The 12002-nt window shown below is 52.0% G+C and overlaps 1 protein-coding gene across 3 annotated transcripts in view; it reads left to right on the plus strand.

The window, feature by feature from the left end:
• HIVEP3 (HIVEP zinc finger 3) overlaps nucleotides 1–8034 on the plus strand; it is a 341059-nt gene extending 333025 nt beyond the window's left edge. For all 3 annotated transcript variants that reach the window (XM_071418862.1, XM_071418861.1, XM_071418864.1), the window contains one exon: nucleotides 2104–8034. In XM_071418862.1, coding sequence (XP_071274963.1) covers nucleotides 2104–2934 — 831 coding nt within the window. In that variant the 3' untranslated portion in view covers nucleotides 2935–8034. The remainder of the gene's footprint in view (nucleotides 1–2103) is intronic.
• Nucleotides 8035–12002: the final 3968 nt, after the last annotated feature.

Here is a 12002-nt window from a genome sequence, read left to right on the forward strand (position 1 = left end):
GGGAATTTTCCTGTTCCTCCCAGGGCTGCAGGCAGACTGATGGGGGTTTGGGGGAATATTTCCCATTCCTGCTGGAGTGCCTGGCTCTGCTCTCAGTTGTGCTGAGGAACGTGAGATCCCCTCACTGTGGGGAGAGGCTCCAGCCCTCAGGGGCTGCACTGGGGAGAGAGAGGCCTTTCCAGAACCCCTGCCACCCCAGATGCTGAGCCAGGGCTTCTCCAGACCTTTCTCCCATGCCCATGCTAACCTTCTGTCCTGTGGGGCCTCCTTCCTGCTCCCTTCCACTCTGAGTCTTTGTCTCACCTCAGAGACTCTCCTTTACTTTAGGACCAAGCCTTGGCTTCTTTTAATGCTGTTTCCCTCTCCTGTCAATCCACTTCTTGTGGTGAATCCCAGGGCTCTGGAAACCCTCATCCTTCAGCTCTTCTGTCAGGATAACGTCCCAGTGCCTCTGCTTGGAGCAAATCCCCTCCCAAACCCACAGCAGGAGACAATGTTTTAAGCCCTGCTTGTCTGCCATTCCTATCTTTCAGCTCCTTTGGTCACATTTACCTTTTGGCTTCATTTTCCTGCTCTTCTTCTGCACCCAGAGCCACCACTGTTACTTCTCTGTGTGCCTCCAAAGCACCAGCAAAAACCTAAATGGAAAAAATTCCCCTTTATCAGCACGATGGACAGCTGGGCTTTCATTGCAAAATTAACATTCCTGGTAAGGCCACAAGAGACAGAAAGACCAGAGAAGGGTTTATCAGGTCCCAAACAGAGCTTGAAGATGATCTTAGCTCAGTTCCAGTGTCAGGCTCGCTGCCAAGTCCCACCACAACCATCTCCCTTCCCACTGGCCCTTGCTTAGGGCAGTCTCTCCCCGTGGTGATTGTTGCACCACTGAAATATTTGTTTGGGGTTTCCCAGCATCCCTGAAGTGATTTAGCCACAGCTTCCTGTGGATAAGTGACATTGAGCAGTGTTGAGGCTTGTCACTGCTGACCCAGCACACACTACCTTTGGTGGCTCTTCCTTTTTCTCTTTCCTGTTCTCTTTTGCTGCTTTCCTCTGCTGTCTCCTCAGAGATCCAGCTCACAGAATCAGGGAATTATTCCCCGTAATCCTACAAAGAAATGTGCCCTCCAGTGGATCCTCACATTTTATCTCCAACCCCAATCTTAATTGAAATTTGATTTCAGTTTCTGTTGCTTCCTCTTCTTGGGAGTCCTGTGCAGGGATTTAGTCATAACCTCATCACTAATTAATCCATTTCTGTTTAGCCACATATCTCTCCATGATGTACGTTAGGAAACTATGGGAAGCACCGAGAGAGAAAGAGGAAAAGGTAAAATGTAGGGTCTGAACCCTTGATTTGCACAGAGCACCCCATGAGGGTGGTGGTGGGGACCCACTGCTGGGTGTGCTGGAGCTGATGCTGCCTCTCACTGGAAGCATCCCTGCACTCAGCAGCTGTAAGGATGCAATCCTGCTTTAGGAAAGCACAGTGAAAATGAATAAATAAATAAATATACAATAACCTCATTCTGGGCTCTCAGGAACCCCCTGCACTGACAGGGATCCCAAGAAGCTCAGCTGGCAGCAAACGCTGGCAGCTCTGCCAGTGTTCCAGAGGCAGCTCTGAGAGAAGGGGTGATGGTTTGAAACTAAAAGAGGGGAGATCCATCCTAGAGCTAAGGAGGAAATTCTCTACTCAGAGGGCGGGGAGGCCCTGGCACAGGTTGCCCAGGGGGATCCCTGGAAGTGTCCAAGGCCAGGTTGGTCGGGGCTGGGAGATACACGGTAAAGATGTCCCTGCCCACAGCAGGGGGTTGGACAAGGTGCCCTTTAAAGGTCTCTTCCAACCAAATAATTCTCTGATTTTATAATGATCCAGGCCTAAGCCAAATCCCTGGATCTGTGTCCCAACACACCACGGGCATATTTGTCCCAGAAGGGAAACGCTGTGGGTTGTGCTGCTCCTCACCTTAACGGTTTGGGGTTCCACATCTCCCTGAGTTGAGTGACCTCCCTCAAACCCACAGAAAACCCTAACCCCAGTCCTTGGAGGCCATCCCTGTGTGTCACACTGACCCAGCTCTTCTTTCCCCCCTGGCACAGAAGATGGAACCCCGCAGCCCGCCCTGCTCCCCCGGCACCCCGCCGCCCGCGTGCCCCCGGCCCCTGCTGCAGGCCCCTCACGACCTCCACGCTCCCGGCCGAGGGGAGGAGAATGTCTTCAGCCACCTCCCGCTGCACTCGCAGCAGCTCGCCAGGACCCCGTACCCCATGATCCCCATCGGGGGCATCCAGATGGTGCAGGCCAGGCCCAGCTCCCACGCCAGCCTGGTGCCCGGCCCCGCGCTGCCCCTCCAAGGCGGACACTTCCCCGCAGCCAGCGGCCTCGCCCAGCTCAGCCGGGCCGCCACGAGGGACGGGGAGCCCCAGAGCCCTCCAGAGCCCTCATCGGCGTCCGTGTCCCCCGTGGCCAAGGTCTCCAAGTACACCCTGAGCCCGGAGCCGGCGGGTGGTGGCTTCTCGGAGGAGAAGATGAGGACTAGCGAGCTCCAGCAGGAGCAGGAGGAGCACGGGCCCGCGGCGGAGGCCGAGCCCGGCCCGGCGGAGCGGCCGCGGGCCTCGGTGTCCCCAGGCAGCCCCAGCACGCCCAAGGAACCCTCTGTGGAGCCCTCGGCCAACGGGGAGGAACCCTCCAAAGCCACGGGCAAGCAGCCATCGGGCAGCTCGAGCACCCCTTCGGAACCAGCCTGCACTTTCATCTCAGCCGTCCCCTCGCTGGCCAGGGACAGCCCCTCAGAAGCCCCCCCTGGCCACCCCCAGGCCCCGCGCCCCAGGAACCGCTCCGGAGAGCCCGGCGGGAGCAGCCCACACCCAGAGCACTCCGATTTAGGTCAAACTCACAAAAAGGTGGATGAAAACGCGGGAAGTACTTAAGCCTCCGCCAGCTGTTCCACCTTTAGGCTTCCTCTGTAAAATCAACAGACATTTTCAACACTATTTCCTTTAGTATAATCATAAGAAGCACTCTAGTGAATGACCAAACCCATGGAAAATTCCTGGTTTTCTTTGTCCCAGTCTGGTATTATCTCCACATGTATGCAGTTACTTGTGCCTTTTTCTATACCTTTTGTTGCTTGAAATGTACAAAACTGTTTGAGGCTGTGAATATTTTTTTAGAGTTTTTTGGAAAGGGGGTTTGTTAGACCTTGTCTTTTTTGCCATTTAGGTGTGCGTAATCCTGGGCCTGAGAGATGCAGAAAGGAAAGGGTTAAGCATTTTAAAGAGGAAGAAGATGCACTGAAAACAAAAGCAAAACAGAAAAAAACTTTTTTTTATATTGCTTAAATGATTAAAAAAAAAAAGAAAAAAAAACCCCAAACCCTTGCTCCTGTGTACAGAAGTTTATGATTCGTATTTATTACATGCTTTATTTAATTCTTGCAAAGTGCTTGGTTTTTTTGGTTTTCTTTTTCCTCGCATCCCTATGGTTGTGCTTTAAACAGTTGAAACTGCTTTACATTTGAAAAACGTGTTTACCCTGACCTTGTGACTGAACAGTAGCACTTCCCTTGAGCAGGGGAGGTTCGTTGTGTGCAGGGAGAGAAACTGTCCCTCGAAAAGAGGACGACAAACCGCGAGCACCCCTCCCTCCTGCAGAACCCAGCAAAGCACTTTTCTAATAAAATTTAAAAAAAGGGACAAAAAAAAACTAAAAAAAAAAAAAAAACTAAAAAAAAAAAAAAAAAAAAAAAGAAAATATTCTTCTTCAAAGATTTACCTGCGAGAAGGTAGGAATGTATGGAATGTAGAGCCCGTGCCAGGAAGGGTCTCTCGCTGGACGAGCCTCCTGCTTGCTTTGCTTTAATCCTCCCGCAGCGCCCGGCAAAGCCCTGCCTGGGCTGGGGGAGCCTCTGCAAACCCTCCCTTGGTGTCAGAGGGGGAGGAACTCAGCCTTGAAACCATTTCTCCCTCCAGCATGTTTGAGTTGTGGACAAGCTGCCCCCATCCCATCCCATCCCATCCCATCCCATCCCATCCCATCCCATCCCACCCCACCCAGGCTCCCTCTGGGATTTCCAGGGATGCAGGAGGGCTCTGGGCTCTGCTCCTCCTCCAGGGCTCTCGGTGCCTCTGGCTCCTCTTCTCACCTTTATTTATTTATTGGCGTGGGACATCCCCAGCTCAGCCCCTCTGGCATGGACAGGCCCTGTTTCTGGCTGGTTTTGGGAGATAAAAATTTTGATGGTGAATGGTGAATGCTTGCAAAATCAGCTTGTTATGCATGCGCAGCAGCTTTTTCCAGAGCAGATTTTTCGGGATGAGCATCCCTGGCAGAGCAAAGGCCTGAACTGCCAATAAATCTGATACCAAATCCAGAGTGACCCCAACAGAGCCATTCCTCTGTCACAGCTTTTTAAACCACAAAGTTTCAAGTCATTTACCCCGGCAGGTTCTTTACTACTTCAGAGGGTTTTCTGGTTGATGGAATCTGTACAAACCTCTTTTTTTTTTTTTATTTTAACAACAATAACAAAAAAAGATATAAATATTTAACCAATGGACCAGTTCTTTCTTCTTTCAGAGCTGTTCCAGTTTATCGGGTACATAATACACTTTTTAAAAAAAAATAAAAATACAAAAAAATTAATAAAAGGAATCAAATAAAATTCTGAATGAGAACATATTTCCTTGCCAGACTTGATGAGCTATGAACTGTTCCCGTTTCACGGGCAAAGAATAGAAATTTTTTAATAATCTTCTGTCATTTTTTCTTTTCTTTTTTTTTTTTGCTCTTCTTGTAAAAGGAATTAAGTACAAAAAAAAAAGATATCATGGAAATACCATTAAGGCTGTGACACTGACCAAAACAACGTCCAGAACCCATTTATCCCCTAATTAGCACTTTTATCAGGTTTCCCTTTTTCCCATCTCCCCCTTTTTTGGCCCCGAGCCTGGAAGCTGCTCCTGTTTGCAGAGGCAGAGCAGGGGCTGGAGCTCGGCTCGGTTCACTCGAGCTCTTGAGCAGCGGTTTAAACCCTCCTCAGGCTTTAAGTGCGTGCTTAATCCGCGCCTAATCCCGGGGTGAGTGGGAGTGGAGTGCTCGGCCGGGGCTGGTGTGAGCATCCCTGGAAACCACCCATGAAATCGAGAGATTTCCCCGATTTTGGCCACTTTCTGCCCCTTGTCACACTCTTAACTTGATCCAAGGTAGCTTTTTGTATTTAATTTTACATATATATATATAAATATATATATATGTATGGTACATAAAAGTACTGCAGCAGCTGTGTCTGGTTTTTTGGTGCATTTGCCGTGAGTTTTGGGCTAGATCAAATCTGCTCAGCTTCTTCCTGTAACTGCATTTCAACCTTTAATCTATTTAAACTTTCTGTGGATTTTTTTCCCCCTCTGTCATTTGTGGAAAGAAGGGGAGGGAAAAAAGCCCAAGAAAACCCTGAAGTCTTTACATTGGTTTATTGATGATTTTGTTGTCGTTGTTGTGGGGGTTTATTATTGTCATGATCAGGATTTTTAAGCTTTCCTAGCAGCTCGAAGCTTTCTGCATCTCAGCTGCGGAGCGTCCGGGCAGTTTGTGCGTAGCCATCCAGATCTTTTCAGCCGGGGCCAAAAAGAACCCAGGACAAGGAGTTTGGGAAAGGGCTGAGGTGCTCCCGGGGACATTCCCTGCCCGGATCCCCTCCCCATCCCCGGCAGCCGCGGAGCGGGGCAGGCAGGGACCGCCGCAAACTCAGGAGATGGGCACAAAAAAACCGAGTCCCAACCCAGTTTGGCTTCTCTGGCTGGGGTGAAATGGTGCTTCACGCTGTACCCAGGGGCGAGAAGGCTCCCCCCAAAAATAACTCCTTGCTAATTAAGGGCTAATGGTCGCACTGCCAGCTCAGAGCTCCGCGGGAGGGACCCGCAGCACCAGCACCAGCATCTCTGGCTGCGGGCACACAAGTGCGTCCCTCTGCCCCGTGCTCGGCCGAGGAGCGCAGGAATGTCACTCCCGGGATTTTTATAGGGCTGGGTGTCATCCCCAGCCCTCAGCCGTGGCTGCCGTTCCCAGCCGGATCCCCTCTGGTCTCCCTGTGTCACCCTCGGTGGAAGCTGATTGCTGGTCACAGCTTTTCGAGTCGCTCTGAATGTCTGTTCTGCCTGCAAAACAGGGATGGAGAATATAGAGAATCCCTTTTTGCTTCCCACAATGGCTGAAAGGGTGGCTTTGCAGAAGTGGGATAATTTACCAGAGAATGTATTAATAATGTAAATGAAGAAGCAGAGCCCAGCCCTCCCTGTTCAGCAGCAGATGGAAATAAAATCCTCTGCTTTTCTCATGGCAGAGCTTCTCCAATTTATAATCCATGAGGGCACGGCCTGGCTCCTCCTGTGGTGTGGCTGCTCCATCAGCCCCAATCCCATGGGGATATTCCACTGATTATTTTCACAGCTATTTCACCCTGCTGAGCTGTTTGGGTGGCTCCCATCCATGCAGCTCCCGGATCACACAGGGATGCTCTGGAGCCAGAATTCCTCCTGCACACAGAGGACTTGGCCCAAGCTCTGGGATCACTCCCTGACTGTGTTCTTATACCAGGACTGACACGCAGAGCTCAGAAAGCTCCCGGACCTTAATCTTGAGCACTTCTGGAATTTCAGCAACTCCTTTGTGCTGCAGCAGGGATTTAGCTCCTAAATTGAGCTCGGGGTCTGGCAGGGCTGAGCAGACCATGGGATGAGGAGAGGGCTCCCCAAACCACCCTATCCTCGAGGCAGAGCTCTGCCAGCTCGGATTATTGCCAGCTCCTTGGCTGGATCCCCAGGAGCTGCATCCATCATGAAACAGCTGTGAATGTCCAGCTTCCCACTGAGAAATGCAGTTCCTCACCTGCTCCCAAGGGTGACATCCCAGCCCTGGTGTCCCTAACGTCCCAGCAGTCCCAAGCCCTGCTCTGATCCCAAATCCAGCCCTGCTGAGCTGCTGGGTCCTGCTGGGGCAGGGCAGGTAATTCCCACCTGTGTCCAGCCAGAGCATCCCAAATCCTTCCTGCCGGGGCTGGGGCTCTGCCTTCCCCTGCCCAGCACATCTGCAGCTTTCCCTGCCTCGAGTTTTGTCCAAAATCCACAGGGACAACACCTGAACAAGCAATATCCTAGGAGAAATCATTCAAATTATCCCAATTTCCATGCAAAATCCTCCAGGATTTGATCTAGCCCTTCCCTGCTCTCCTTGCTTTTCCCCTGTTCATCATCTGCTTTTTTTTTCTTTCCTTTCCTTTTAACATTTCTGTCTATTGCACAGTATTTACAAATAAAACCGTATTGTAAGTTATTTACAAAAAAAAAAAGAGAAAAAAAAAGAAAAAAAAATAAACTAAAAAACATCAGTCCTGATGGCATAAAACCAATCTGTTTTCATTACTGAGATATGATGGCACTTACGATCACTTTAGTAAATGTAATGTAAAAAATAATTAATAATAATAATTAATAATAATAATAATGTGTACGCAAATTTAATATACATGGTCTCATGTAAGATAAATATTTGCCTTTTTTTCTAAAAGGTGTATGTATTCTGTAAGTGGAATAGTCTGTAGAAAGTTTCTATATGTTCTTAAAATGGCAATACATTCCAAAAAATGGTACTGTAAATATGTACAGCGTCCAATGGAATTTGGTAGTTTTGCCTGTAATTTTATTTGAACTCCAGTTTCTACACTTGCATCTTGCAATGTCTGTATGGTTATATCAGTGCAAAAAAAAAATGCAGGTAAAAAGCACAGTCTGATGTAAAAACAACAAAAAAAACTGAACAAAAAACACACAAAAAACAAGAAAACAACAAAAAAAAAAGAAAAATACTCAGTATTTGATGTTTGTGACCCTTATTGTAAATGACATCTGTACTGTGAATGAGAAGTTTTTACAAGTATAATATTGCCTTTACTACAGCTCAGATTGTCTGCTCGGTCTGGGCGTATTTTTAAAAAAACAGCATGTTGGAATAAATTTTAAAGTCCCAACATATCACTACGTGTGTGAGTGGCATCCTTTAATTCCTGTTTTATTTCCCAGCTCCCTGGAGGCACATCTGGATAAATCCTGGTTCTGCTGCAGCCACCCCATCCCTGCAGGGGAAGTGCTGCCCTCATGGAAATTCCACAATTGGGTTTTATTCCAGTTTTTCCTCCTTTTTTTCCACCTCACAGAGCTGAGGCCGTGAGCAATGGATGCTCTGCAGAGGCCAGGCTGAATTCCACAATCCCAGACTGGTTTGGGTTGGAAAGGGCCTTAAAGATCATGCAGGTCCAGCCCCAGCTGGGTAGGGACAGATCCCAGTGGAGCAGGGTGCTCAGAGCCTTGTCCAGCCTGGCCTTGGACACAAAATTAAGGGAAAAAAAAATAGGATTATTATAAAAAAATCTGGAATTTCCCCCTTCCACTTGCTCCTCCTCAGGAACTGAGCTGCACTCAGCCCATCAATTCCCTTTATTCACCCCGAAATCCTCCTGGGCAGCTCCTGCCCTGCCACCCTTTGCCCCATCCAAAAGCTGCCTGTGCCTGGGGGTGCTGCGTGCTGGGGAGGTGTCACACAGGGAGGAGAGGCTGAGAGGAGCAGGGACCTGGCTCCAGGGATTTGGGGATGAGAGAAATGAGGACCTGGCTCCAGGGATTTGGGGATGAGAGGAGTGGGGACCTGGCTCCAGGGATTTGGGGCTGAGAGGAACAGGGACCTGGCTCCAGGGATTTGGGGATGAGAGGAGTGGGGACCTGGCTCCAGGGATTTGGGGCTGAGAGAAATGGGGACCTGGCTTCAGGGATTTGGGGCTGAGAGAAATGGGGACCTGGCTCCAGGGATTTGGGGATGAGAGGAACAGGGACCTGGCTCCAGGAATTTGGGGATGAGAGGAACAGGGACCTGGCTCCAGGAATTTGGGGATGAGAGGAACAGGGACCTGGCTCCAGGGATTTGGGGATGAGAGGAACAGGGACCTGGCTCCAGGGATTTGGGGATGAGAGAAATGGGGACCTTGCTTCAGGGATTTGGGGATGAGAGAAATGGGGACCTTGCTTCAGGGATTTGGGGTTCCACTGAGGAGAAGGTTGAGAGCAGCAGGAACCTGGCTTCAGGGATTTGGGGCTGAGAGGAACAGGGACCTGGCTCTAGGGATTTGGGGATGAGAGGAGTGGGGACCTGGCTCTAGGGATTTGGGGATGAGAGGAGTGGGGACCTGGCTTCAGGGATTTGGGGATGAGAGGAGTGGGGACCTGGCTTCAGGGATTTGGGGATGAGAGGAGTGGGGACCTGGCTTCAGGGATTTGGGGATGAGAGCATCAAGGACCTGGCTCCAGGGATTTGGGGCTGAGAGCATCAAGGACCTGGCTCCAGGGATTTGGGGATGAGAGGAGTGGGGACCTGGCTCCAGGGATTTGGGGTTCCACTGAGGAGAGGCTGAGAGGAGCAGGGACCTGGCTCCAGGGATTTGGGGATGAGAGAAACAGGGACCTGGCTCCAGGGATTTGGGGTTCCACTGAGGAGAAGGTTGAGAGCAGCAGGGAGCTGGCTCCAGGGATTTGGGGCTGAGAGGAACAGGGACCTGGCTCCAGGGATTTGGGACTGAGAGCATCAAGGACATGGCTCTAGGGATTTGGGGCTGAGAGGAATGGGGACTTGGATCCCGGCATTTGGGGCTGAGATGAACAGGGATTTGGCTCCAGGGATTTGGGGCAGAGAGGAATGGGGAGCTGGCTCCAGGGATTTGGAGCTCTGCTAAGGAGAGGCCTGAGAGGAGCTGGGAATTGGCTCCAGGGATTTGGGTCCCCAGGGAGCTGGGAGGAGGAGGAGGAGGAGGGGAAGGAGGGATTTGGGGCTGTGCTGCACAGAGCAGCCAGAGACAGCTCCTCCTGTGCCCCGTGTCCCCAGCCGTGCTGGGGACGGTGTGAGAGGGGACACAGCCCCTGTCCCTCTGCCCGGGGCCGCCGGGGCTCCTCCCCACCTCGGCCAGATGGTTTGGGGCTGTTGCTCCCTCCCAGGAGGAGCTGCTGGAGCTGGAAGGGCTGGCACGGCCACCCGGGCTGGTGCTCGTTGTTATGACAACAGGAGGAGGCTGCTGAGAGCAGGGAACGGGGAGGGAGAGAAGGAAAAGGGATCAGAGAATCAAAGAATCAGAGAACTGTAGAATCATTAAGGCTGGAAAAGACCTCCAAGAGCATCAAGGCCAAGCTTTGATGGAATCCCACCATCCCCAGTGAGCCATCTCACAAAGGGCAGGATTTTGTGGGGCAGAAGGGATCAGGGAAGGCAGTGAGGGACAGGCTGAGGGGTGGGGTGGGCACGGGGCAGGGAGGGAGGGCAGCACCAGGGATGGAGGGCACCCCTGGGATAGAGGGCAGCACCAGGGGTAGAGGGCAGCTCCAGGGGTAGAGGAAATCCCCAAGGATAGAGGGCAGCACCAGGGATGCACGGCAGATCAGGAATGGAGGGCAGACCCAGGGATGGAATGGCACCCCAGATATAGAGGGCACTCGGGGGATAGAGGGTAGCCAGGGATAGAGGGTACACAGGGATAGAGGGGACCCTGGGGATAGAGGATACCCAGGGACAGAGGGCACCCTGGGGATAGAGGGCACCCAGGGATAGAGGATACCCAGGGATAGAGGGTAGCCAGGGATAGAGGGTACCCCAGGGACAGAGGGGACCCCAGGGACAGAGGGCACCCTGGGGATAGAGGGCACCCAGGGATAGAGGGCACCCCAGCATAGAGGGCACCCAGGGACTGAGGGGCAGCCCCAGGGACAGAGGGGCAGCCCCAGGGATAGAGGGCAGCCCTGGGGAGGGAGGGCAACCCAGGGATGGCATCAGGACTGGGCTGTGCCGTGCCTGTGACACTGCTGGGCACAAGAAGGGCCTGGCTGTGCCTGCAGGGCTCCGTCCCAAACTTCACCGGGGTGGGCCCTGTGCAGTGGTCAAGAACTTGGGCAATCATGCCCAAAGCAGCAGCCTGGGGGTTACTGCAGCTGATCCCTCCCAGGCAGAGCTGGCAGCAGAGCTGTGACCTCATCCTCCAACAGGCACTGCTCACACAGGCAGCAAAACGAACCAAAAATCCACCTGGTAACAAAGCCTGTGTCCTGCTGGGGTCACCAGTGCCCCTGCCAGCCCCAGGAGGGGCACAAAAGGGAGGTGCAGGAGTTGCCAGGGGATGCCCAGAGGGTCAGCTGTGCTTTACACTTCAAACTGGTGTCTGCTAACGTGTCCTTCTCCATAAACCCACAGCTCCTGTGCCCAGAGGATGAAGTGGAAAACTTAACTTTCATCATTAGCAGGGTGCAATCAGCCCCAGCCTCTGTTTTATGGGGGAAAGCTGGAAGTGTGTTCCTGTGTGCCTGGCAGCAGGGATTAACACCCCTGGGAAATGCAGGAGTCTCCCCTGCCTTCCTGAGGACCTGCTCACATTGCTCAGGAACTGAGAAATGCAGTTCCTCACCTGCTCCTGAGGGGTGACAGCCCAGCCCTGGTGTCCCTAATGTCCCAGCAGTCCCAGGCCCTGCTCTGATCCCAAATCCAGCCCTTCCAAAGGAGAATTACCAAAGTTACCAACCACAGATGAGATAAAGGCTGGAGTAGCATGGCCTGAGTCCCTGGCTGACCCTGCTCTCCCAGCCTGGGTGATCCCAAACCAGAGTGAGGGATGGGCTAAAGCCTCCCAGGTGCTCAAGAGGAGGCACCACCCGCCAGCCAGACTTTGTGCTTAGGAATCAAATCCATCCCAGACCAAAAGGACCTGGATGGATGGATGGATGGATGGATGGATGGATGGATGGATGGATGGGGGATGGATGGATGGATGGATGGATGGATGGATGGATGGATGAGGGATGGATGGATGGATGGATGGATGGACGGATGGAGGGATGGATGATGGATGGATGATGGATGGATGGATGATGGATGGATGGATGATGGATGGGGGATGGATGGATGATGGATGGATGGA

The sequence above is a fragment of the Agelaius tricolor genome, unplaced genomic scaffold (assembly GCF_023055355.1).
Source record: "Agelaius tricolor isolate 1412-34295 unplaced genomic scaffold, bAgeTri1.0.p SCAF_94, whole genome shotgun sequence".
NCBI classification, from domain to species: Eukaryota; Metazoa; Chordata; class Aves; order Passeriformes; family Icteridae; genus Agelaius; species Agelaius tricolor.